Raw genomic sequence first — 23869 nt, forward strand, 5'->3', positions numbered from 1 at the left:
TTAAGTAAATTTGGCCATGCAAACTGTACTAGTTTGCTACGGTTGCCATAACAAAATACCACCGGTTGGGTGGTTTATACAACAGAAACTTATTTTCTCACAGTTCTGGAGGCTGGAAGTCCAAGATCAAAGTGCTGGCAGGACTGATTTCTCCTCAGGCCTCCCTCCTTGACTGCAGATGGCCGTTCTCTTGCTGCTTCTTCATATAGTCCCTTTGTTCATATGTGTCCCTGGTGTCTCTCTGTGCATTCAAATTCCCTCATCTTGCTAGGGCACCAGTCAGATTGAATTAGAGACTGTCCATATGTCCTCGTTTAACCTTAATTACAACTTTAAAAGCACTACCTTCAAATATCACCTCAGTCTGAAGTCCGAGGGTTAGAGCTTCAACATGTAAATTTGGGGGAACGCGATTCAACCCATAACACAAATCTATTCTATTCACATTTTTTACAGTAACAATGTGATAATACTTGACCTACATATAACATATGATTCTCATGTAATATATAATATGAAGCAATAAAACTCGACACATAATGGACCCTTCTAAAAATTTATAGTGTTTTACATAGTACCTAGCTTATGGCAGAAGCTCAATAGTATCTGCCATGACTTTGTTCTCTATCAGATTAGCTAACCTGAGATTATATGTCCAGAATTCTCTTCCCTATACAGTCGGCCTTCTATATCTTTGGGCTTCACATCCCAGGATCACTGTAGGTCGAATTCACGAATGCAGAACACGTGATTACAGAGGGCCGACTAAGAAACTTGAGCATCCACAGATTTCGTTCTCCGTGGGGGGGGTCCTAGATCCAATCTGCCACAAATACCAAGGGATGGCATATTGACCCAGTCAGGTTTGGCATGAGATTTTTTAAAGGCAGAAGTGGAGAAGGCAAATGAAAAGTCAGCATAGGGGATCAGGTACTGGGGCAGCTCATGCTGAATTCAACAGATTTCCAAGCTCATCATGTTGGTCCGGAGCAGAATCCAAGATCCCAGCTCCTTCAGCAACTGTAGGATCTGTACCTTAGATTCTCCAAGCCCTGGGTCAGCTGCATGTGCAGCCCCATGACAAAGGCACCATCTTCTGCAGGTTATCTACCTCATGGAGAACTGAGAGAGGAGAGCCAGATAGAGGCTACAATTTGTCCTCTTGGATCCTGGTGCATTCCTGATCTCTTCCACTTTACTTCCGGCTTTCCCTCCTATCACTCGCGGCAGAGAAAACAGCTTTGCACAGATTTCTCTCTCAGCTCCTTAGCTGCTGATGCTCGAATCCCTGTAATAATTCCCTTATTCTCTAGACCGTTAGTGGTTCTCCTTATCTGATGGGGAGCTCTCATTTTTACTGATAATATAACCTTGAGGAAGCTATGTTATGGTTGGGTGCCTCAGTTTTCTCTTTTTAAAAATGAGAGGAATAAAATTTACTTCATAAGGTTTCTCTTAGGATTAAATGAATGTACATGGATAGTGTTTGGCATAAAGTAACCATTTGTTAAATATTAATTTCTATGTAGCAATAAAATAATTATTCATTATCCTAGCCTTAAGTGTAAAAACATTGCTTTGGATTTCAGAAGAAATACAGATAGACATTTCAACACCTATTTCAAAGAACTTTATTTGATAAATTCTCCCCTCCTCCACTGTATTTCTTGAACTCAAACCATTCTTGTGGTTTGCAAAGATTCTTAATTGGCAGATAATGATGAAATCTGAAAAGTCTGACATGGTTATAAAGAAAAGAGTGTTTGGTGTCAGCATTCCTGATAAAATGAAAATGAATAAAATCATCTTCGACAGTGCCACAAACATGATTTTACTGTCATTAAACTCTACAAGTACAGACACAAGGAATGAAGCCTTGTTCTCTTAGTATGGGAGATGTGTCTGAGACAACCCATATGTTCTCGTCTACAACCTCATAATGTAATTAGTTTTGTTTTTTTTTAGTATATCTAATTCTATATCAAATATACACACACACATTTTGTCTCTTTTCTCCATAGGACGACATTCACATCTTTATCTTTTAGTTCCTTTAACAGCTTGCATATCTTTTCTATCATTTTTAACCTATTGATCTATGTGCTCATTTTTGCATATAGGTGTTTTGCCATGTAAATTTCATCATATTTTTCTCTATGTGAAGGTATTGGTAAGGAGAATAAGGAGAAAAAGGAGCACATATCTCATAAAACTGATTCCAAAACAACCAAAAAATAAGAGCACTTGGACCTAAAAATCAAATGGCATTTCTAAAGTCAAGTGAATCTAGGAAGTATAACGATTAAGTTCATAATGCACAAATATTAAAAATTTTCAAATAATAATACATACATAGACATTCTAGGAACCCCTACCAGTTCTGAGAGGCAAGGTTTTGAAAGGAGCGTGCCATACATCAAAAATATATTGACAAAGGTGTCTCACATTCATTTTCAGCCAAGACTTCAGAATTTCACAAATGCCTGTTTTAGACCTGCCCTGACATGTGGTTGTTTCATTTTTCTGACAGGTGAATGTGGGAAAAAGCTGAACTCTATGAGCTTTTACTCTCCAGCTTCTTCTAATTCATGATTTCCTGGAATGGCTATATAATAAAACAAAACAAAAAGTTCTAACACTGTGAGTGTCGACGCAAATTCACAGACGCAAATTCACACAAGTATAGCTTGAATAGTTTAAGGACGATTTGCTCTTTGCCTTTAGGATTAATAAACACATTGAATCCTAAAAGATCAATTCTCATCTGAGAGCAAAAAGGCAAGAAGAGAACAGGATCGTGAAGTTGTCTGGGTAGAATCCCTCCTTTGTTTCTCAATTTTCCATCTATAATACAAAGTTTTCTTGGGCGTTTTGATTTCCTTTACGATAAGGGCAGATTTACAGATATGAGAATAGTTTTCAGCATTTCAAATACCAGAGAAAGCAATAGGTGTCTTAGTTTCCTCAGAAGGGTTCAGGGTAGGCCTGGATGAAAGGTTGCGATGAAATGTTGGCCATAAGACATGTCTCTGAGTACAGGGAAGTGAGATGTAATAATTGGAGAAGTTAATCAATATATCCAGAAATAGGAAGAGTTAAGATGTGAATGAGTAGAAGGCATATTTATGAAGAACTTAAAGAGATAACACTAGGATAACAAAATTTATAATCAAACTGATATGTAGTTAAACTGAGTTTAATTCTCATAAGCAAGCATAGTGATACAGTGGAGGAAAAATTAAAAAGAGAAAAAAAAAAAACAGAACTTCAGCATTAACTCCTGTTGTGAATTAACCTGGAAACCATTGTTTAATTGGTATATTGATGGATTGACCTGTTTTAAAGGCATAAGCTGAGATATATAATCAATATATCTTCACTTGGATATTATTAATGCTAAGAGAATGCTTTAATTTTAATCCTCTGACTTCGATATCACTAATTCTTTCCTCCATTTGGTCAGCTCTATTTCCAATTCAAATTAGGAGGTACCCCATGAATGGAAAATACAGGTTTCTAATTTAAACAAAAGCAACAGGTTCTGTTCCAAAGAGAGTGATTTTGTATACCTGTCGGGGTGAGGTCAGGGGCGGAGACTGTTAAATGTGTTTTCAATAGGTTCAAATAACTTATTGAAATATTTTTTCTGTAATATTCTATTAGATAGATTGAAATGATGCCAGTATTATAACTTGCAAAATCAAATGAGTTATTTCATCATATTTTCTGTTGATTTATACCATTCTGGAGAATTTTTATTGGCTAGTGATCGAGAATTCATCTTCTAGAAAGAATTCAAAGATTTCAGCTTCTGAATTGAAAGTCCTTAGCTCAAAGACCAAATCTACAAGAAAAGACCACTGAAAACACGTAGTTTATTTATGTTGGTAATGAAATCTCAAAGCAGGGGTTGGTCTGAGGCTCCTGAGCCAGCCCTATAATGAATAGTTCTAGAATTTTAACTCTATTCAAGGTGGCTGAAAGCTGAGCCTCTAAAAAATGTACATATACAATTTATAACAAATTTCCTAAGCTATCCTACCCATGTTAGTATATTTTTATGGGGTGATATTTAGATCAAATAACCTTAAGATTAAAGAGGCCAGATTAAAGAGACCATGAGTTGACCAATGTAAGGTCTTTAAAATAGAATTTCATTAGGGACAATATGATTGATTAATTATATTATTATCAATTAACTGATTAATAAAATAGCATCTTATAATTTAAGGAATACTGAAGAGTAGGCATTAAAGCAAATTTTGAAAAAAGAAATTTCCTCAGAAGGCATTGAAATAAACCTTATTTATATTTCCATCCTTACACACCAAACTCGTTCTTAGTCACAATGTAGAAACAACATAATGCCTCTTGGAAGACCAATTCATTTTAGGTACATCTCACAGTTAACTATCAATAACTTTCCCATTTGAACACTCCAGTAATTTCTAAGCTACAGACTATTTAGAGAGACCTTTGACAACCACCGAAATCCACAAATCAGAAACCACTGTTTCACTTTCATTATAAGATACAATAAAAGATTTGGCTATTCTACCAACTGTCTAAATATTCCTACTGGAGGGTTAGTTTTTTCATGCAGAACAGAAACTACACAATCTTCACCCCATTTTAGAGTTTTGGAACCACAGCTGTTACAGGAATTCATGTCAGGTAGAACAGCTGGATTTCTTTGGAGAATGTTTATTTCCATCCTTGTGATTTCCCTCCCATGTTTTCCTAAAGAATTTCAATTTTGTTCGTCACTGTGAATCAAATAACACACAGAAATATAATCAAACCCATCAAGATATATTTTTTCCCTTTTCTCACTTTGAATCTCTCCTTTAAAATAAAGAAATGTTGCCAACTCCTTTTAAAATCTCGCTGAAAGACAGAAAGTAAGCCATGACCTCTAAATTATAAGAAGCATGTTAGATTCAAGATAGTTTGTCAGTATGAACATTCTTTGATCTTTTAAGGTTATGTGACATAAATTGTTTCTTTAATAATAAAAAAAAGAATGTGAAAATGAATCTCCTTAATTATTACTTTGGGAATCTTCTTTATATAGGACTAAAATATGTACCAGGCAGTGACAAGAATAACAAGCTCATCCATGTAAGCTATAGCCATCATAATTTTCAATTCACTCCTTAGAAAATACAGATTTCATTATTTAAGTGCATGCTAAATTACCATGTGGCCTTGGATAGAACCAAAAATCTCTTTTTGTTAGACAAGTGTCTGTAAAGCTTTAGCAGTGTAAAATTTTGTAATGCTGCGAGATACTTCTAAAAAGATAATTTCTAAGATCATACAAAAAGTCTGAATCGCCAAAAGGGCATATAATATGAATTGATTTACAATATTGTGATTTATAAGAATTATATATATTTTTTGTCATGCAGATGACTGAAATATATTTCTCAGATATATTTGGTGTTTATCCCCAGTTCCTGACTCACAGCCCCCAACCTCCTTGGAATCCTAAGTGATTAAATCCCACCCCGCCCCAAGGGCGGGGGCTGCATGTCAATAGGAACAAACCACTTGGTTAGAAAATTGGAACTTTCAGATCCATCCCCTGATTTCCAGGGAGGGGAGAGGAGCTGGAGGGTTGAATCAATTGCCAGTGGCTATTCATTTAATAATTCATAACTATGTAATGAAACCTCCATAAAACCTCAAAAGGACAGGTTCTGAAAACTTCCAGGCTGTTGAACACTTAGAGATATGGGGGAGAGTGGCATGCCTGGAGAGGACGTGGAAGCTCTGTGCCCCTTCTCATGTCCCTTGCCCTATGCGTTTTTTTCCATCTGGCTGTTCCTAAATTATACCCTTTTATAATAGACCAATGATTTAGTAAGTAACATGTTTCTCTGAGTTCTAGGAGCCATTCAAGCAAATTAATCGACCCCAAGGAGAGAGCATTATGGGGTACCTCTGATTTATATCTTGTTGGGCAGAAGCACAGGTGACAACCTGGACTTGTGAATGGCCTCTGAAGTAGAGGCGGGATGGGTATGCAGTCTGGGAGGACTGCCGCAACCTGTGGAATATGATGCTATCTCTGAGTATATAGCGTCACCATTGAGTTGAATTGTAAGACTTTGATGGTGACCAAGAATTGCTTGATGTTGTGTGGGAAGCTCCACCTCACACCACACACACACACACACACACACACACACACACACCCCACATGGAAGCTGGGTCCAGGAATTGAATTTATTACTGAATTATGACACATTAATACTTTAAAGACTAAAGTATGAAAAGCATTTCACTTTCTTAAATGCAGTGTTTATCCATTAAACTTGACTAGACCTATTTTGAATACAGATCGGAAGGTGCCAGAGGTCTATTTTATAGTAAGAAATGATTTAGATATAAAGAACCATAAAAGCAGAGAGTATAATATAGTTTCCTGCCTCTATGCCTGACTGTTTGCCTGCTGCCTGAACAGTTCATTCCAAAAGCCATTAGATGTGTCTGGGCAAGGTAGGAATCAGTGTAAGGGCAGGAAGGTGGAGGGAAAAGTCGAAGACTAGGTGAACATTTGTGTGGGGGAGTTTGGGGATGAGCAGAAGGACAAACGGCAATCACTACCAGGTATGATGGACAATTCAAACAATAAATATCTTGAGGATAAAGAATCTCAAGTTTCTTACTGTTAGAGAAAGGCAAAAATTTAGAACTAACAATGTAGTGTTGCTTTAGATTTGGAGGTATAGCGGTGAACTCTATACTGAGGCTAAGGAACTCTATGGCTGAGGTCTGTGAATTTAAGAGTAATGGTCTAGCCATATTCATTTCCTAATTTCAATGCTTGTAGTATGCTTGTGTAAAGAAACACTCAGGTGAGGCCTTACTGAGGCATCTCATGGTGACTGACAAGGCATCATGTCTGCAACTCCCTCTCAGATGGCTCAGGAAGATGGATTTGGACTACATTTCCAACATTTCTTTAAGATTAAATTTATTCCAAATTAAGAAAAGAAATAGAATGTATTTAATATAGGCCTTCCTCCAAAAGAGTGTTTAAAGATGTTTACCGTAAAAGAACATATTTACAAAGGAAAGTCATAAATGATAAGAGAAGTTGACAGAAAGAAAATAATTTTCAAGAGACTGAAATTATTTTCAAATTCTAATATTTTCCTTTTTGGCCAAGTTGCTGTTTAAGTAGAGGGAGTTCACTTGCATATGGTATACTGACTTCCAACACCTCTTCAGTTACAAGCCTTTGGAAAGAAATGAGATATGCTTTTTAAAAATATCTTTTTCCTAAGTCATCCCTTGACCTCTTTCTGATCTTTCCATTAATACTTTTTGGTGGAGTGTGCATTCTCCTTTCGCATCCCCCATCAGGAAATCGAGAGTCAATCCCAGTTATTCTCTGTAGTCTTTACTATATTGACAGCGCTTCAACCCCAGCCATTCTCCACACGGTTCTTAATTAATTGTATTGTTATTTGAATTCCTATGTGATATATTGGCCTTATATTTTTAAAGTGCTTATATTCCTGTCTTGAAAATTGTGTAACATTTCACCCAAACTTCTCCTTGTCCAATTTAATCTGTAAAGTATACTGACCTCGAGAGCTCTTCCACCTGGGAAAAACATTAACTATTATAACTATGCAGCAGAATCATGGCACTCATATAAACAAAATTCCCTAGAGACATCATCAAAGGCTAGTAGAGCAGACTGGTTAACCCATGGGTAGAGTCAGATGTCTGGATTTAAAATCTATAGCTCCTCCACTTAATATCTGGATTTGGATTAGCTATTATCTGCCCTGTTTTTCTGATTTAAAATAATGAGGAGGGAAGTTAATAGCGGTACTAATGTTGCAGGATGATTGGTTGTGGATATCAGAAGCATTTAACATAGCTTCTGGCATCCAGCAACTTTTTGTTACATATTGATCATCATTAGGGAGCCCTGGATCTAAAAGGAAACTAAGAAAATCTCCAGTGTCATGTTTTACATAGCTGCACTCAACAATGCAATAATGCCCATCAGCGTAAGCACTGCAGTGGTCCCCCTTTATCTGTGGTATCACTTTTCATGGTTTCAGATACCCACAGAGTCAACTGCATTCTGAAAATATTATAGGGAAAGTTCCAGATATTTTGAAAGACAGACCAGATTCACATATTTTTTTATTACAATATATCATTAGAATTAATCCATTTTATTATTAGTTATTGTTGTTATTGTTAACCTCTTACTGTACCACATTTATAAATTAAACTTTATCATAGTTATGTATGTTTAGGAAAACATATAGTGTATATAGGATTCAGTATTAGCCGCAGTTTGAGGCATCCATGGGGGTCTTGGAATGTACTCCTTGCAGATAAAAAGGGTCTATTCTACTTGGCTTTCTCATTCCTTTACTTCTACCTTCACTAGTATGTCCTTTTGAATAAAGTAGGGTTCATTTCAGTATGTACATTTGTGAAACATAGAGTTAAGGCTTGTTGAGTATTCCTATCATATAGGCAATTTACATCATGCAGGCAATTTATTGAACCATACTAGTAGAAATAACTCCCAAATGGACAGTTATAAATAAACTTGTTGGGCACTGACTCTATGCTATACCAAATGCTTTAAAAATAATCATTGGATATTTCCAAACACACTTTTTTAGATAGGGATTATTGTGCACATAATACAGATAAAGTGAGGCTTACATGGGTTATACCCTTTATGCAAGCCAAAGGCAAACTTGCAGCCAAATAATCTGAGATTCTATTTTAAACTCAAAAAAAATATTTTACCCAAATGCAGGTATAGACATAAAATCAGGGTTAAACACGCCTCACTTCAATATATCATAGCATTAAAAATATCTATTTAAAGTATGGATATTGATAAATATAGGCAAATTTTCACTGAAAAAAACAACTACAACTTCAACAATGCTTGTTTGGTATCCACAGTAAAAATCAGACAAGCTTGCATGTTGCTCTTTATGTAATATAGCTATAAAAAAGTGAGTTTACATCAAGTTCTGAAATTCACAGAATATAAAAGAGCTGCATTTCCAGCTTCCAAATAAGATATTTCTAAAATAATTTGGCTGCCATTTGGGCAAATATATATGTGTGTATTGTCTTGACAGCTTGTCAACTGGCAGACAGTTCTTGAACATCACATTCATTTAAATTTAATATTGGTAAATTCTCAATTAGAATTTTATTTTTTACTTTCTGCACAATGAAATCCCTCAGTCCTTGCTGGCATTCCTCGGGGCGTACAGGTGCAGGTGCTGGCATTTCTGCAGCAGCAAAGGAAGAAAAATGAAAGAAGGAAGGAGGGGAGGGAAGAGACAGGCCTAGAGAGAACAGTGGTAATGGGGAGAGAAAGGAGATAGCAGCTGACCTTCATCCTGATATTCACCTTCATAAGAAACGAAGGGAATAATTCACACTTGACAATAAAATAATGCAGCCGCTTCCTGCTTCCCTTAACCAGAGAGGCTGGAGTCAAATAGAAACCAGACACCCAGTGCATAACATCAATATATAAGGAAAGGTCCAAAGGTAAGGTGGGAAATAGATTAACAGAAACAATTTTTTTAAAATCCATAGCGAGCAATTATCGAACTCTTATTTACTTTATGGCATACCTCAACCTCATATTTTATCATGAATTCTCACACAATGAAAGCAAGATGGAAATTGTTATCTTCGCATTGTAGCTAAGGAAAATAAACAATAATTTAACCTCCCCGAATTCACAGTCAACTGGATAATAAGGGATAGAACTAGGATTCAAAATTCTCTAACTTCCAAACCCACACTTTTGCCTGCAGCACAGTTCACGTAGTTTTTGAAAGAGATGTCACAGACAAAACATTAAAAAAAAATAACCATGTAAATGTTACTGTAGGTTATTTCTTTTAGTTTCCACTCTCGTCAAGAGAAAAAAAAAATTCATATATTGTATATTTACATTAACTTTGTATTAGGTAGCTAATAATAGCTTCAAAATCAGTTTCTTAGGTGAAACTGACCTTGAAGTCTGCAGAACTTTGGCGGGGGAAGGGAGGGTCTTTCTCAAAATATATATCAAGCACATGACTCATATACACAGAAATGGAAGCCTCTGACACATTTACAATAAATAGATATAGACTTGCCCGTTAAGATGTAGAAATCATAATAATAAGGCAAAAATAAAAACTTCTCTGTTCATCATTTGTTAGCAATGAAAATAAAGTGTCTGTATTTATTATAGGTGTCAATAGTCCTCTAAGACCATATTACTCTAATCTAGATGAAAATCTGAATGAGGCAAGTTCTCTGCCCTAAATGAGTTGCTCAAACAAGAAGAAAAAAAGAAAAAGAGAGGAAAATATATATATATATGTATATATATATGTATATATATATTTATAGTGTTTGTTGGTTTGTGTTCACATGTTAGAATCTAAAAGAAGGACTCACATGGAGATGTTTTTGCTTGTTTGTGGGTTTCTTTTTGAGGCATTGGTCGAGACAAAACTTCCTGCTAGAAAGCCATAGATGGTTCCCTAGAAATAGTGTCATTTTAGCCAGCTGTAGCAGAGTGATGTGATTTTGATAAGAAGGGAGTTGGGGAACAGAAGTAGAATTCCTTGCACAAGAGAGAGACAAAGTAGACAAAGTCTTGGCAGGAGAAATACATGGGCAAGATATCAAGGCCTGAAATCAATTCTGATGGGTTGCTGCTTGGGCAGATCCACCAAAGGTTTATTGTAAGAAAGAAGAGATCAAATGCAGCTAGGCTATTTAGCTAATTCTGGCCTTCAATTTATATCTCTGCTTGTGTTTTTTATTTGTCTCATTACGTTCGCCTGCTTTGAACTTATGTGATTTTGCCACACATGTAAAGAAAATGCTAAATGATTTTGAAAACATTATTAGCTACATAATGCAATGTAAATGTAAATATACAATGTAAATATACATAGCATGTATCCTTATAGGTTGCTTTAAATGCAATTTAAAACAAAGTAGGGTCCATATTACTACATACACAACAATGACTTTTGCAATTTTATGCTTTGAATTTTGGAACCTACCCACGAATTCTGTCAGATAAGGAAGAGCTCTAAAATCCCATCTCTTATATAGTCTAAAGTCTGGGATCAGGGGTTTCCTGGATCAAGACCAGAGTTTGAGGAAAGGTAAGCAGATTCAAAAAAGAGGGAAAAAAGTAAAAAATCATGTTTTGAAATATATACTTCTCTGTAAAACATAATGGACACTTCAATGGCTCAGAAAAAGTGAGTGTGGGCCATTGATAATTGTAGTGCTCCTAAAGAAAAAGTTATTTAAGGCGAGATGGTGACAGCACAAAAGTCTCTGGTGACTGTGATTTTTTAAACCACCAGCTCATTTCAATATCTGGCTGACTACAGACCTAGATGGTTCTCTATTTCTCTATGCGCTGCATCTGCATGTGAATATACACAAACAAATAATTAAACATCAAGCAAATATCAATAGGATTAGTCTGGCATGTTGGAACAAATCTTGATAAATCCGCCTCAGTAACAATACTCCAACTACAAGTCTATGAGAGGAATGCAAATTCAGCCTATTGAAGTACTGTGGTGTAAAGAGAGATATTTTAATAAATCTGCTTCGTCAGTTCCTATTACTGAGGGACTGAAGCTATTGAGCTGTAGAACTGAGGCCAAAAAAGGGGATTTGGAAATGCAAATTAGAGATAAGACGGTAATAAATGTCTTTTAGTCAGCAACACACTATCCCTGATGCCAGGAGCTATTTTAAAGATGACTCTTAATAGTTCTGTGAAACTGGAAGCATACATACCCAAAATGGACATCTCTGGCACGGTAGCATGATAGGGTCCATTAAGAAACTCCGGTGCATTGTCATTGATGTCTTGAACTTTAATAATAAATTCAGAAGGAGGCTCAAGAGGCTTGTTCGTCTCCCAGTCCACTGCCTGAGCTGTTAAGGTGTACTCAGCCTTTTCCTCTCGGTCAAGTCTTTTTATAGCATGGATATCTCCTGTTATATCATTTATTTGAAAGATTGTCCCAGCTCCATCACCTGATAGGATATACTTAATTTTTTTGCTTCCAGGATCCAGGTCTGTGTGCAGCTGAAATGAAAAGTGACATTGGTTAGTGATGGGAAAATTTGCAATGTTAATTTAACTACCTCCTGTTTGAGTATCAAGTTGGTTCTTTTTACATTAATTGTAACTTCATAATTTCTGCTAACAGTAACAGTAGCTGTACAAAGAGTCTATGCAATTGTATGCGTATCAATCAAAATAAAACAATGAAATTCATACAGATAAGTTTGAACAGTTAAAAAATAACTCTGACCTATTTAGTATAAACTGACATACATTTAGAATGATAAAAAGATCAGGGAAAAATATAAAAATGTATAAATTCTTTTCAGTTTATTAATATCTTTATTTAAAGTTATCATTAGCTACCTTTTATGAATCACTATTTGCGTGCCAAGAACTATGTGAATCATTTCTCATATAATTCTCTTCATTTTTACCAAAAGAAAATCAATAGTTGAGATATTTCATATAAAACATGTAAAAAAGGAAGTTTGACAAGGCACATAATAACCTCCCCAAGGTTCATATTTTGGACTCAAGCATTGGAGACTCAGAATTTATCTCAGATCTGCCTGTTCTATTTATGAAAACAAAAAACATTCTAATAATCTGATATGTATTAAAATCTTATGTTTGTCTAGGATTTTTTTTTCTTTGTTTCATATAATTCTTCTGGTCCAGGAAAATTATTCCCATTTTATAAAAAGAACACCGAGGCCAGAATATGAGGACATGTTTTCCAGAAATGAGACCCCTTTGAAAAATAAAAACTTTGCAGCAAGAATCCAGATCCCTCTCAGGTCATGGCAACAAATATTTATGGAACACCGACTCTGCCTGAAATGGTTTAGTAGATACTAAGGGAAACAGTCCCTGGCTTTAAAATTTTCAGTTTACTCTCAAGAGGGAGACAGGAGTGTTCTGATACATGGTGCTTCTTTTTATACTACGTTGACTCCTCTTTAAAAAAAAAAAAAACAAGAATACATTTTTAGTTTGCATTTTTAAAAGAAAAATTCATTGAATTATAGTTGCAAAATACTGCTTACATGCACATGTTTTCAGTTTAATTCAGTTATTTAAATGCCAATATAGTTCCACTTATCGCACCATGAGATTTCAAATACTCGTTTCTTAAAAAAAAAAAACAATCTCCTAAAAACTCAAAAGACATTGTATTCTCTTGGGATCACTTTTATTCAGAATAGGTTCTATCGTTCTCTTTGCCAATTCAAATTGTATTTAGCGCTTCAATAAATGAAAAGAAAAGATTATAAAAAAGACATAAAATAGCAACAAAGAATTCAAATGCATCAAGATCTCCAACTTTACTTTTGAATATTTTAAAAAGTTAAAGCATAAGATTACATCAAATATTTATTGAATCTCAAAATGTATCCCTTTCATTTATTGTATTAAATTTATTAACAAGAGCAAATATTGAAATGCCACTTTATCTTAATGAATGTGGGATTATAATTCATTAATGTGATATTAATCCTAATTTATGACCATTTTAATTTATGTGCATTTTAATATTTCCATTAGCATTTTTATTAAAAAAAGAATATTTGAATAATATATCATTCATGGAAGTTTCCATTCAAACAAAAGGCATTCCTGAGATGCAGAAGATGTTGGCACGTGTCACTCTTGTCTACAACACTTTTGCTCTTAAAATTAAGCCCTTCAAAACAGTGTTATCTTTATTATATTAGAATGTATTCATGCCGTATTTTTCTTACATTAATCAATTAGTAAAATAGTATTATAATTATAACTTAGGCTCTGATGGTCCCTTCTGTTTAGAAATAACTGAGGGAGAAGAAGGGAAAAGTATATGTTTTTTGAAAGAGTAAAACATTTAGCTAAGAATCAGGTCTAACTATTGGGACTGGATAAATTAACACCTTCATTTGAGCTTCAGTTACTCTGCCTGTAATGTGGGGATAAAATATCTACTCTGCAGAATTGACTTTAGAATCTGAGATAATCACTTTGAAAAACAGACAAAAATGGAAGTGGACGTATTACATGTGTAATAAAAAACTAAAACTATTTTACTTCATATCATACTCGACCACAAACAACTATCTGAAACATTGTGATAAGCCCAGTTGCAGCCTAAGTAAAAGCAAATTCCAAAGACTTCATCCTGAAAAAATTTGGGGAAAAACACTTAAGCACCGTGCTTCCTCTTTCTTACTTCGTGTTTGTTTGTTTGTTTGTTTGCAAATCTCAGGCAAATCTAGATCCCTGGGCTAATAGCAATCTTCAAACACTGAATATTATATTTCTATATTCATTAGTTTCATCCTATAATTTGTATCACACACACACTCTTGCACATGGTTTATTCAAGCAACCAATCTGGCATTGCAAAGAAGAGTCGTGGGTTTGTAAGAATAGCAATTTACAGGCAGCAAATGCTCATAATACTCCAGGTCTAGACTTTAGGAGGATTCAGAGTACATAGTGTCCAGCAGCTCCTTTTTTTGTTGGTCTTCACATAAGTCTGTCGGGTTCTTCTTACTTCAATGCAAGAAAATCAATTTATCCCATCTCAGGACCCTCTCCGTGAGATTATGGAGCCAAAGATATCCCAAATACACCAAATGTTTACACACTGTGCACTGCAGCTTCTGCTAATTAGAGCGGATTAAGGAACACATACAAATTGACCTAGGGTGGCAAGACTCTTTGGCCCAGCTGTGGTACAGAAAGTCCTTATCCATACAGTTATTAAACATGATCAAACCATGTGTATATACAGCACAGACATAGTGTTTGCCACCAAAGACCTGTAGTTTAGTGAGAGATAAGCACAGGTAAACAAAATTTAGAAGGATAATGATAATAATAATAATGTTACATATATTGACTACTTCTTATCTGATAAACATTTTATATGGACAAATATAATGCTATTGTCATAGCGAACTAAAGACCACTTCACCATTCACCAATGAAATGATTGAGATTCGGAGATTTTTTTAGGAAACCTTTCTACAGAATGTGTTATCAGCAAGTGGCAATCTTAACAGCACAAGCTTTAGAGTAAATCCCCTGGATTCAAGTGTATGCTCTAAAGCCATAGTATGGAAAGAACAGATAGCTGCAAGAACATTTAGAATTTCTACTTAACCCAGAAAGTGGAGTGCGGAGGGACAGAAAAGGCCTCCCCAAAGAAGTAATGATTAAAACTTCAGACCTTCGCAAGGGAAGACATGTGTTGCAGGCATGGGTAACAGTGCGGGTGAAGAGCCAGCAATAAGAGAGAGCACACTAAAGTAGAGAAACTAAGGATGAGTTCATGTGACTGGAGCACTGAAAAGAGAGGTGGTGAGAAATAAGAATAGAAAGCAAAAAGGCAAGAGGCCTATTACGTAGAGTTTTGAAACCAAGATGTAGAGTTTAGATTTGACTATGAGAGCAACAGTCCATAAACACAAGGTTTCAGTAAGGAGCCTGACATAACGATAATTTTGTTTTAGTGACATCAGAGTCAGTGGTGTGTGCCTATAAGCAAAGGTCTTGAAAGCAAAGGGGAAGAAGTCAGACAGAATACTTAGATACCGATTCACAAAGCTGCCTCATTTTTGGTTCTCAAGTTCTGCCCACGCCCGTGATATGTTACATCTATAACCAGATGAATCTCTAATCCCTCTGGTCAGTCCCTGAAGCCCGGCTGGAGAAGCACAGAGTGTAGGGTGTGTAATGAGAAATCCCAAAATTTCATATTAAGTCTTTGATTTCAGGGATCATAACAGGACTGCTACATAATTGAGCTGAATTGTATCGGTTTAATTACACTCTCACCATCTTCCATATATTTGCATAATACCCTCCAATTAAAATACAAGTTTATTCTCTAAAAGTCATGGAAAGAAGCATTTGCATGTTCATGCTCCTATGTATTCCCACTGCCTAGTAAGGGGTCTATCAAATTATCAGAAGTTCCAAAACTGTCGAGTAAGGCGACTATAAAAGAAGGGAAGGAAAGAACATTTTCTCATTTTATTTTCAAAACAATGATTTAAAGAGGACAGCAAAGAATTTGGAAAAGTTAGACCTGGTGAGCTAAAATCTTATCCACTCCCGAATGCATAGCCCTTGAGTCCCCTCAAATATGTACTCAAATTTAGCACCCAGCATAAGAACTGAGACATAGATGAGAATGCTGTCGGAAGGATGAGTGAAAGGTCGGACAGGTGGATGGGTAATGGAAGAATCATAGGTGGATAATAGTGACAATTATCTGATACTCAGACATCACTGTTTTCATAAGAGCCCCATCCCACCCCAGTCTTCAGTATCAACCATCTCTCTCGTAGCTGTTGAAAAAAATAAAATACCTTTCCCACGCAGGATTCATGAGGACACTAAAGTACTCCAAGGACAATGGAGCCGAGAGAAGATAAATTCTCCCCTGATTGTCCCTTTTAATACCAAAAAAATGATTTAATTATTATTCTGCCCACCTTTTCCTAGCAAGTGAGTGATGAAGAATAGGATTCAGTGAACTACACAGAAAGTCACTTTCTCATCTGAAAATCAGGTCACTCTGTCATCAGAACTTATTTTGAATTTCCACTCTATCCAGATGGACACCATAGGAGAGTTTCTCAAGTTTCTTATCTTGCTCTAGAGAAATATCTAAGTTATTAGATAAGAATCAGATCATTTGGAACCCAAAGAGGTTACCAGGGATCACTGCAGCATAAAATTCTGTATCTGCTTTTTGTGACTCCGTTTACCCTTGGAGAGGATAGCAAGCTTAGCACTCTTTAATTAATTTACATTTTAGTGCTATATTCTTAGTATCTAGTTCCGTGCCTGTCAGGAAGAAGCTGTGCTATGAGCTATAATTCTATCAGTGAATGGACTGATGATCTAATCTTTAAGTCATGACCATTCGCTGTCAAAGATGGCGTCAGGGACTTTGACACAATATAAGCTTTTGGCCTAAATCTCTGAGATGATAGGAATATAGGACTTCAATCTAGATCAGGGACATAGTTAGGCTGCCAGAGAGAGAAAGGGCAGGTAAAGAGAAAGGGCAAGAGGGTGTAAGAGTCTTTTCATGGGTCTGAAGCACCCATCCCTCCCAAGGATCAGGAGTCAGACTTGAAATCTGCTTATTTTAACTTGTAGTTCTGCCTTCTTTGCACTATAGAACATCTCACAAAGGATGATGACCAAACATGCAATGGTCCAGGAAATGAAGTGTTTGGTTCCACCACTGTGTTCAAGCAGACTGAGACAACCACTTGTTCTTGATTTAGAGCTAAATAAAGCACCATATGATGGTGGTAGATGGGTAGGAGGGGTGAGTGTCATGATGGGCTACATAACTTGTAAGATGTCTTTATATGCTGCAGTGTTATACCACTAGAGAAAATCTAAATAATTCAAATCCAGTTATCTTTCATCCAGCCACTCTGTTCTTAACAAGCTGCAGAAACAAATTACATCATAAAACTAATGCTAGGGAATAGGCATAAAAATGCCCTAACATTTTAGTAAGCTCTAGTTGGGAATATGCAATTACTCTTGTCATCACACACTCTAAGGAAATAATAATTCCATGAAATAATAACACTTTTCAAAGTAATTCACATATAAACTATGTTACTCTTAATTGTGTCTTAAGAGTTGAGAGGCTAAAGAAGAAACAATCCCTGATTAAAGGAACAGAACACAGTACCCCACGCTGAACATGACCTCTGCCTCACACAAAAAATATCTTCCAATGTTTTTACAGCAGGCAAACGTGTAGTGTCTGGATACCTCGGACATGTGTTTCTTACATTCTGTGTCAGTTGCCGGTGAGTGCTGAAAAGAATGACCTGGCCGTGGAGACTAGGACCCAGAGGAACAAAAACTGGCAGCAAGTTCAAGTGGATGTTGTTTTTGGCTGCAGGGAGCTGAAAATAAAGTTAGAAAAAGGAATGTATTGCCTGTGCTTCTCTTTTATATGGTAAGTTCTACAAGGACAGGGCTTCTATGTACATGATTCAATGCTATGTCCAATAAGCGTCATACTTGACACATAATAAATAAATATATATATATTTTCAGTGAACTACAGGGGAAATCACTTTATCATCTGAAAATCAGGTAACTCTGTCAAGAGAACTTAATTTGAATTTCTACTCTTTCCAGAAGGATACCCTAAGTGAGTTTCTCAAGTTTCCTGTCTTCCTCCAGAGAAATATCTAAGTTACTAGATGAGAATCAGATCATTTGGAACCCAAAGACGTTAGTCAATAGTGTATATTGACTTTCTCGAGCTCACAGAATTAACAAATGACAGAACCAGATGTAACCTGGTAAATCAGATCCCATAACATACACATTTTAGCATAATTCTATAGAGACTCTCCAGAAAGCAAAACTAGTCTATGGGTCTCCTGTTTCCCTTTGTGATGAGACAACATGGAGAGGCCTCTCTAGTTTGTCCTTGGATGGCAATAGAGATTGAATACATACAATAAGAAACCACGTGTATGAAACCATACAGGACAGACACAATTTGTGAACCAATTCATCCTACAGAAATACAAAGGCAGCATGCTCAGTTAATAGGAATGTAAAGAGACAATGTGGACGAGGAGAGGCTGGCAGGGTGTTTCCCAAGAGACTTCACAAGCTGGCGTTCATGACTTTGGCATATCTGCTACTATCTTCTTGTGAGGACAACAGCTTTACAGGTTTGGAAACATGATGTGTCAGGCCCATAGCAAATCCAACTCTCACAGCCAGACTCTGATAAAGAAAGTTACCCCGTCTAATTTTTATAAGGCAGTATACTGATGATAAGTAACATTTCAAATATTTAAGTTATCGCAATGAGCAAAACTTCTCTTTATATAAAGACCCACACATAAGTGAAGCCAAGCTATCCTTGTTGATAGGATTCAGAGAAAGGGGAATTAGATGGATTAACTCTATAATGATACCACAGAAAAAGTAGCTTAAATTTGCCCATCATACCAAAAAAAACGGTCTTAAAAATGCTCAAGGAATGCTTAAATTCTGCATTCTCAGATTTCTCTCTTTCCCCTTAAGTACTGAGGTGGAGACTCCCATATTTAACTAAGCAATTATTAAAAAAAAAAAGTCAGTGGACACCCTTCTCTTGGATATATCTTTTTTTTTAATGTGTGCTGAAAATGGCCTGGTTAATATTAAAGTTTACAGGCTTGAAGTCAAAATGTCTCTCTGAGGCAATCAAAGATTTATAAAATAGTAGTTCAGATTATGACACTTAGAATGAGAAACTGGTAGAAATAGAGCTAGATTAAAACAAACTCTAGGATATTGAAGAATTTAGTTAACTTTCCCCAAACTCAGCTTCCTTATCTGTAAAATGTTTTAGTAAGTTTTAATAACCTTACCTTTAGGGTTTTATAATGATTAAAATGTGACATTAGACAATAGATAAAGGCATGATATCTCTTAGGAACCAATATATTAAAATAAAAATGTATATAGGTTGGATTCTTGTGGAGATTAAATTTTGGAATAATAGATTCTGCCAAACCTGCAATTGCTTTCTTAGAAAAATACTCTGAAAAACATATTCTGGGTCAGAATTCAACAAATAACACTGATTTATAGTAAAAATAAGAATGTTACCTCTTGAGTGGGCTTAAACTCTTACACTGGGCATGTCACTTAATCACATACTTGGTACTTATTTACCTATTCAATAACTCACAATAGTAGATATATCTGAAAGTTCGTATTTCTTTTTAGTCAGCTTTATTAAGGTAAAATTGACAAATAAAATCGTAAGATATTTAAAGCGTACATTATTTTTGTTTCTTGATACTCAATAACTATAAGCCTAGACATTGAGGGAAGGTGGTTGATATGCACGGAGTCACTGAATAAATGTTTACAGGAGCAAGAGTGTGGATGCATAGCACTAGTGGACCAATTACTAAAAAGAGACTAGGGTAATGGATCGTGAGTGGATAACTTTGTTGATAAGAGAATTAAGAGGAGTAGGATAGTTAAATAGATGGTTTTATTGGAGAATACATGGATAAAGGGAATGATGGATAAAGGGATGGCTGATTAAAATTCTCAGCCATCCTTCTGTTTAGGTTCCAACACATATTGAATACTATGAATCAATGAACGAACGAACAGATGGACATGTGGTGAGTGGGTGGGCTGGAAAGACCACAGAGTTTCTTAGGAAAACGTTGATTTTGGAAAAACATAACTAATTATTCTGTCTCAGAGCACTATTCCCTGTCTTACACTAAAGTAGACATAGTTTTTGGAAGTTCAACAATCAATTACAAGAGATTCTCACATAAAAATCTTTGGTGCATATTTAATTTTCAACAAAACAATCTCTCCACAAATTTCCCGGGTTGGGTGGTGGGGACCTCTCTATCTCTCTTGATAGAACAGAAAGAAAGATAAATAGATAGATAGATAATAGATGATAGATAGATAGATAGATAGATAGATAGATAGATAGATAGATAGATAGAAAGATAGATAGATAAGAGGGAGAAATGTTATACCAAATCAATAGATAATGTAATATACAACATAAGCAAGGTGAATAGGATTTGAAGAAGAAACCCAGCAGTATTATACAAACAAAAGAAGTGGATTTTAAACAGATATCGATATGTAAAATTGATATTCAGGATATTTTCCAAGGGTCAATTTACAGCGGATATATACCATGAAAAAGGAGAAAATATACCATGAAAATATACCATGAAAAAGGAGAAAATATACCATGAAAAAGGAGAAAATGTTAAGAGAATTCTGTGCCAATATTCTTTGTTTCAAAAGAATTTTAACCAGAGCAATAATAGGAGTTAAAAATATGAGATGGATTTCTGATGTGGTAATCATAAATACTTGCTAAACAGGATGTATCTTGTTATTCAAATAACTGACAAGAGCACAGTGGGAAAGAACACAGTGGATAACCAAATGACAGTCATCTACTCTATCTGAAATTCTATATTTATAAAGAGACTTGGGATAATCAAAATGTTGTGAATTTGGAAGAACATTGCAATTGAAGTTAAATCCATAAACCTGGGGTTTAGGTTGGGTCATAAAATAGAGTATGACATTAGCAAGCCATCTTTTTTCTGTGATCAAAAAGCCTGATAATAACTTAGCTGTATTAAAAAGCCTGATAATAACTTAGCTGTGTTATGCACACCTATCCCTTCAGTATTGAAAACTGTCTCACTCCAGATCTTTTAAGGAAGAGAAAGGTCATGAACAAAACTCAAATATAACAGAAATAACATTAAGTTTCAGTCATGACTACTCAATGGGTGGTAAGTGGTTTGATGGACAGATGAATGGATAAATGTGTCAATAAGAGAATTATGAGGGGAGGATGAGAAGTAAATGGTTTTATTGGAGAATGTATGGGTGCAAAGAAGAGTAGATGAGAAGATAACTATATAAATAGATTCATAAGTATCCTTCCTTTCAGATAAATAACAATCAAAAGACCTAGTTTGAATTATAACTCTTAGATATAATCATGAACAAGTTACTTAAATTTTCCCTATTTTAGTTTCCTTTTGTTAAAATGATACTAACAAGGCCATCAGCACCATTATCAAAAACATTATCTCAGATTGTTGTGCAGATAGCATGTATGTGAAAGATTTTTTTTAACTCTGCCAAGTATCATTATCCTTATATAGTGAAAATTTGGAAATGTAACTAAATATATCATAAAATTATCAGAATAATATAGCCTACAATACTGTAAATGTGTGTTTGTGTTTATATGCAGGTTTCTCTATCTCTGTTCTGCCAACAAAACCTGGAAGTTCACTGAGAAAATAACAAATAACAACAAATCATCAAGGGAAAAATGAAAACTCAAGATGACCTTACTTTTTAAAACTGTAAATAGATCTATAGATCTGTTAGAACTGTGTAAATCTCCTGCTTTAATAATAATAATCTTATGAAAATAAAAATGTTTTTTTCATTCATAAACAGAAACAAAAATAATTTTTTCAAGTCCTCTATTGTGAATGGGATTGTTTCTTCTCAAAATTCATATGTCGAAGCCCTCACACCCAGCAAGCACCTCAGAATGTGGCTGCACTATGAGATAGATCCATGGAAGAAGTAATTATGTTAAAATGAGGCTAAGATGGAGCTTAATCCAATCTGACTGGTGTCCTTATAAGAAGAGGACATTTGGACACACAAAGAGATACCAGGGACGCATGTGCACAGGAGAAAGACAATGGGAGAACGCAATGAGAAGGAGGCCACCTGCAAGCCAGGTGAGAGGCTTCAGGAAAAACAAAACAAAACAAAACAAACTGCTGACACCTTGATCTTTGATCTTAGACTTATAGCCTCCAGAACTGTGAGAAGATAAATTTCTGTTGTTTACACCACCCGGTGTGTTGTGTTTTATTACAGCAGCCCTAGCAAACCAATACATCCTCCTAAAGCATATTAGCTACTTCTCTATGTACACCTTACTCATCATACTGGTGGCTGCAGTTTACAGTGATGCTACTGATAGGTTATAACTCTAGATGTGGAAGGTGGAATGATAGCACCCAAAGACATTCATGTCTTAATTCCCAGAACCCATAAATATGTTACCTTACCTGTCAAAAAGAACTTTGCGGATGCGACTACTTTAAGGATTTTGAGATGAGTAGATAATTCTGGATTATCCAGGTGAGCCCAATCTAATTACTTGGATCTTTAAAAGAGACTGTTTTCTGTCTATAATCAGAGGGAGATATGACTACAGTATAATGGTCAGAGGGATTAAAGCTGCTGATTTTGAACAGGTAGGAAGGAAGTCGCTAGCCAAAAAATGTGGATGGCTCTAGATGACGAAAAAAGCAAGGAAACAAATTCTGTCCTAGAGGCTCCAGGAAGGAACCCAGTTAGGCACCTTCATTTTAGCCCAGTGAGATCTGTCTGGATTTCTGCCCTACAGAATGTTAAGATAATATACTCATGTTGTTTTAAGCCACTGTGTTTGTGATAAATTGTCACAGCAACGATAGGAAATGTACACGATATTTTCAATCAGTACAATAACAGAATTGATGAAGTGCAGATAAGTTTACAAATCAGGTATGTAGGGACTGTGTATCTTCTCTAATTATATCTTCCTTAATTTATAAAATAAGAGAAACGGTACTAAATTACTTTTCAGGGGTTTTATAGCTTAAACAGGCTATGACTATTTAGACACCGCCTTACCGTTTACATAACTAGTTTACACTGTCAATGTACTACCTTGGAGAGTCCCGCAGAAAATAACATTACTACAGCTACCCAGACACCGGGCAGGGGTGGGGGAAGGGTGTCGCGTAACCCATTCATTTGCTTATTCAGCTATTTTTTCAAGAACATTGAGAGTTTCCCTACATTAGATACATTTATTTTTCTATTTTGTTTAAGTATCACAACAACCCTATGAGGTTCATACTAGATCCTCATTTTACAGATTAAGAAATTGAAGATTAGACTATTAAGCAATTGCTCAACACCATATATACAACCAAGAGAGAAAGGGTTCAAATCCAAGTCTATCTGCATCTCGAGCTCATGTCTATTTTATTGTTTTAATATTGTGTGTCAGATCCAAACATAAGGGGGGAAAAAAAGCACCTGATAAAGACTTCGCTGTTCATAAAAGTATAACCTGTTTAGTGACTTTTTTAAACATACATCTCACTTAGCATAATACCCTCTGGATCCATC

General features: G+C 35.6%; 1 protein-coding gene across 1 annotated transcript in view; it reads right to left on the reverse strand.

Annotated features, from left to right (window-relative positions):
- The window catches only part of CDH8 (cadherin 8), a 334115-nt gene that overhangs the window by 207038 nt on the left and 103208 nt on the right, over positions 1-23869 (reverse strand). Inside the window, exon 3 of the mRNA XM_011356674.1 lies at positions 11842-12136. Coding sequence (XP_011354976.1) covers positions 11842-12136 — 295 coding nt within the window. The remainder of the gene's footprint in view (positions 1-11841; positions 12137-23869) is intronic.

This window comes from Pteropus vampyrus, unplaced genomic scaffold (assembly GCF_000151845.1).
Source record: "Pteropus vampyrus isolate Shadow unplaced genomic scaffold, Pvam_2.0 Scaffold29, whole genome shotgun sequence".
Taxonomy (NCBI): Eukaryota; Metazoa; Chordata; class Mammalia; order Chiroptera; family Pteropodidae; genus Pteropus; species Pteropus vampyrus.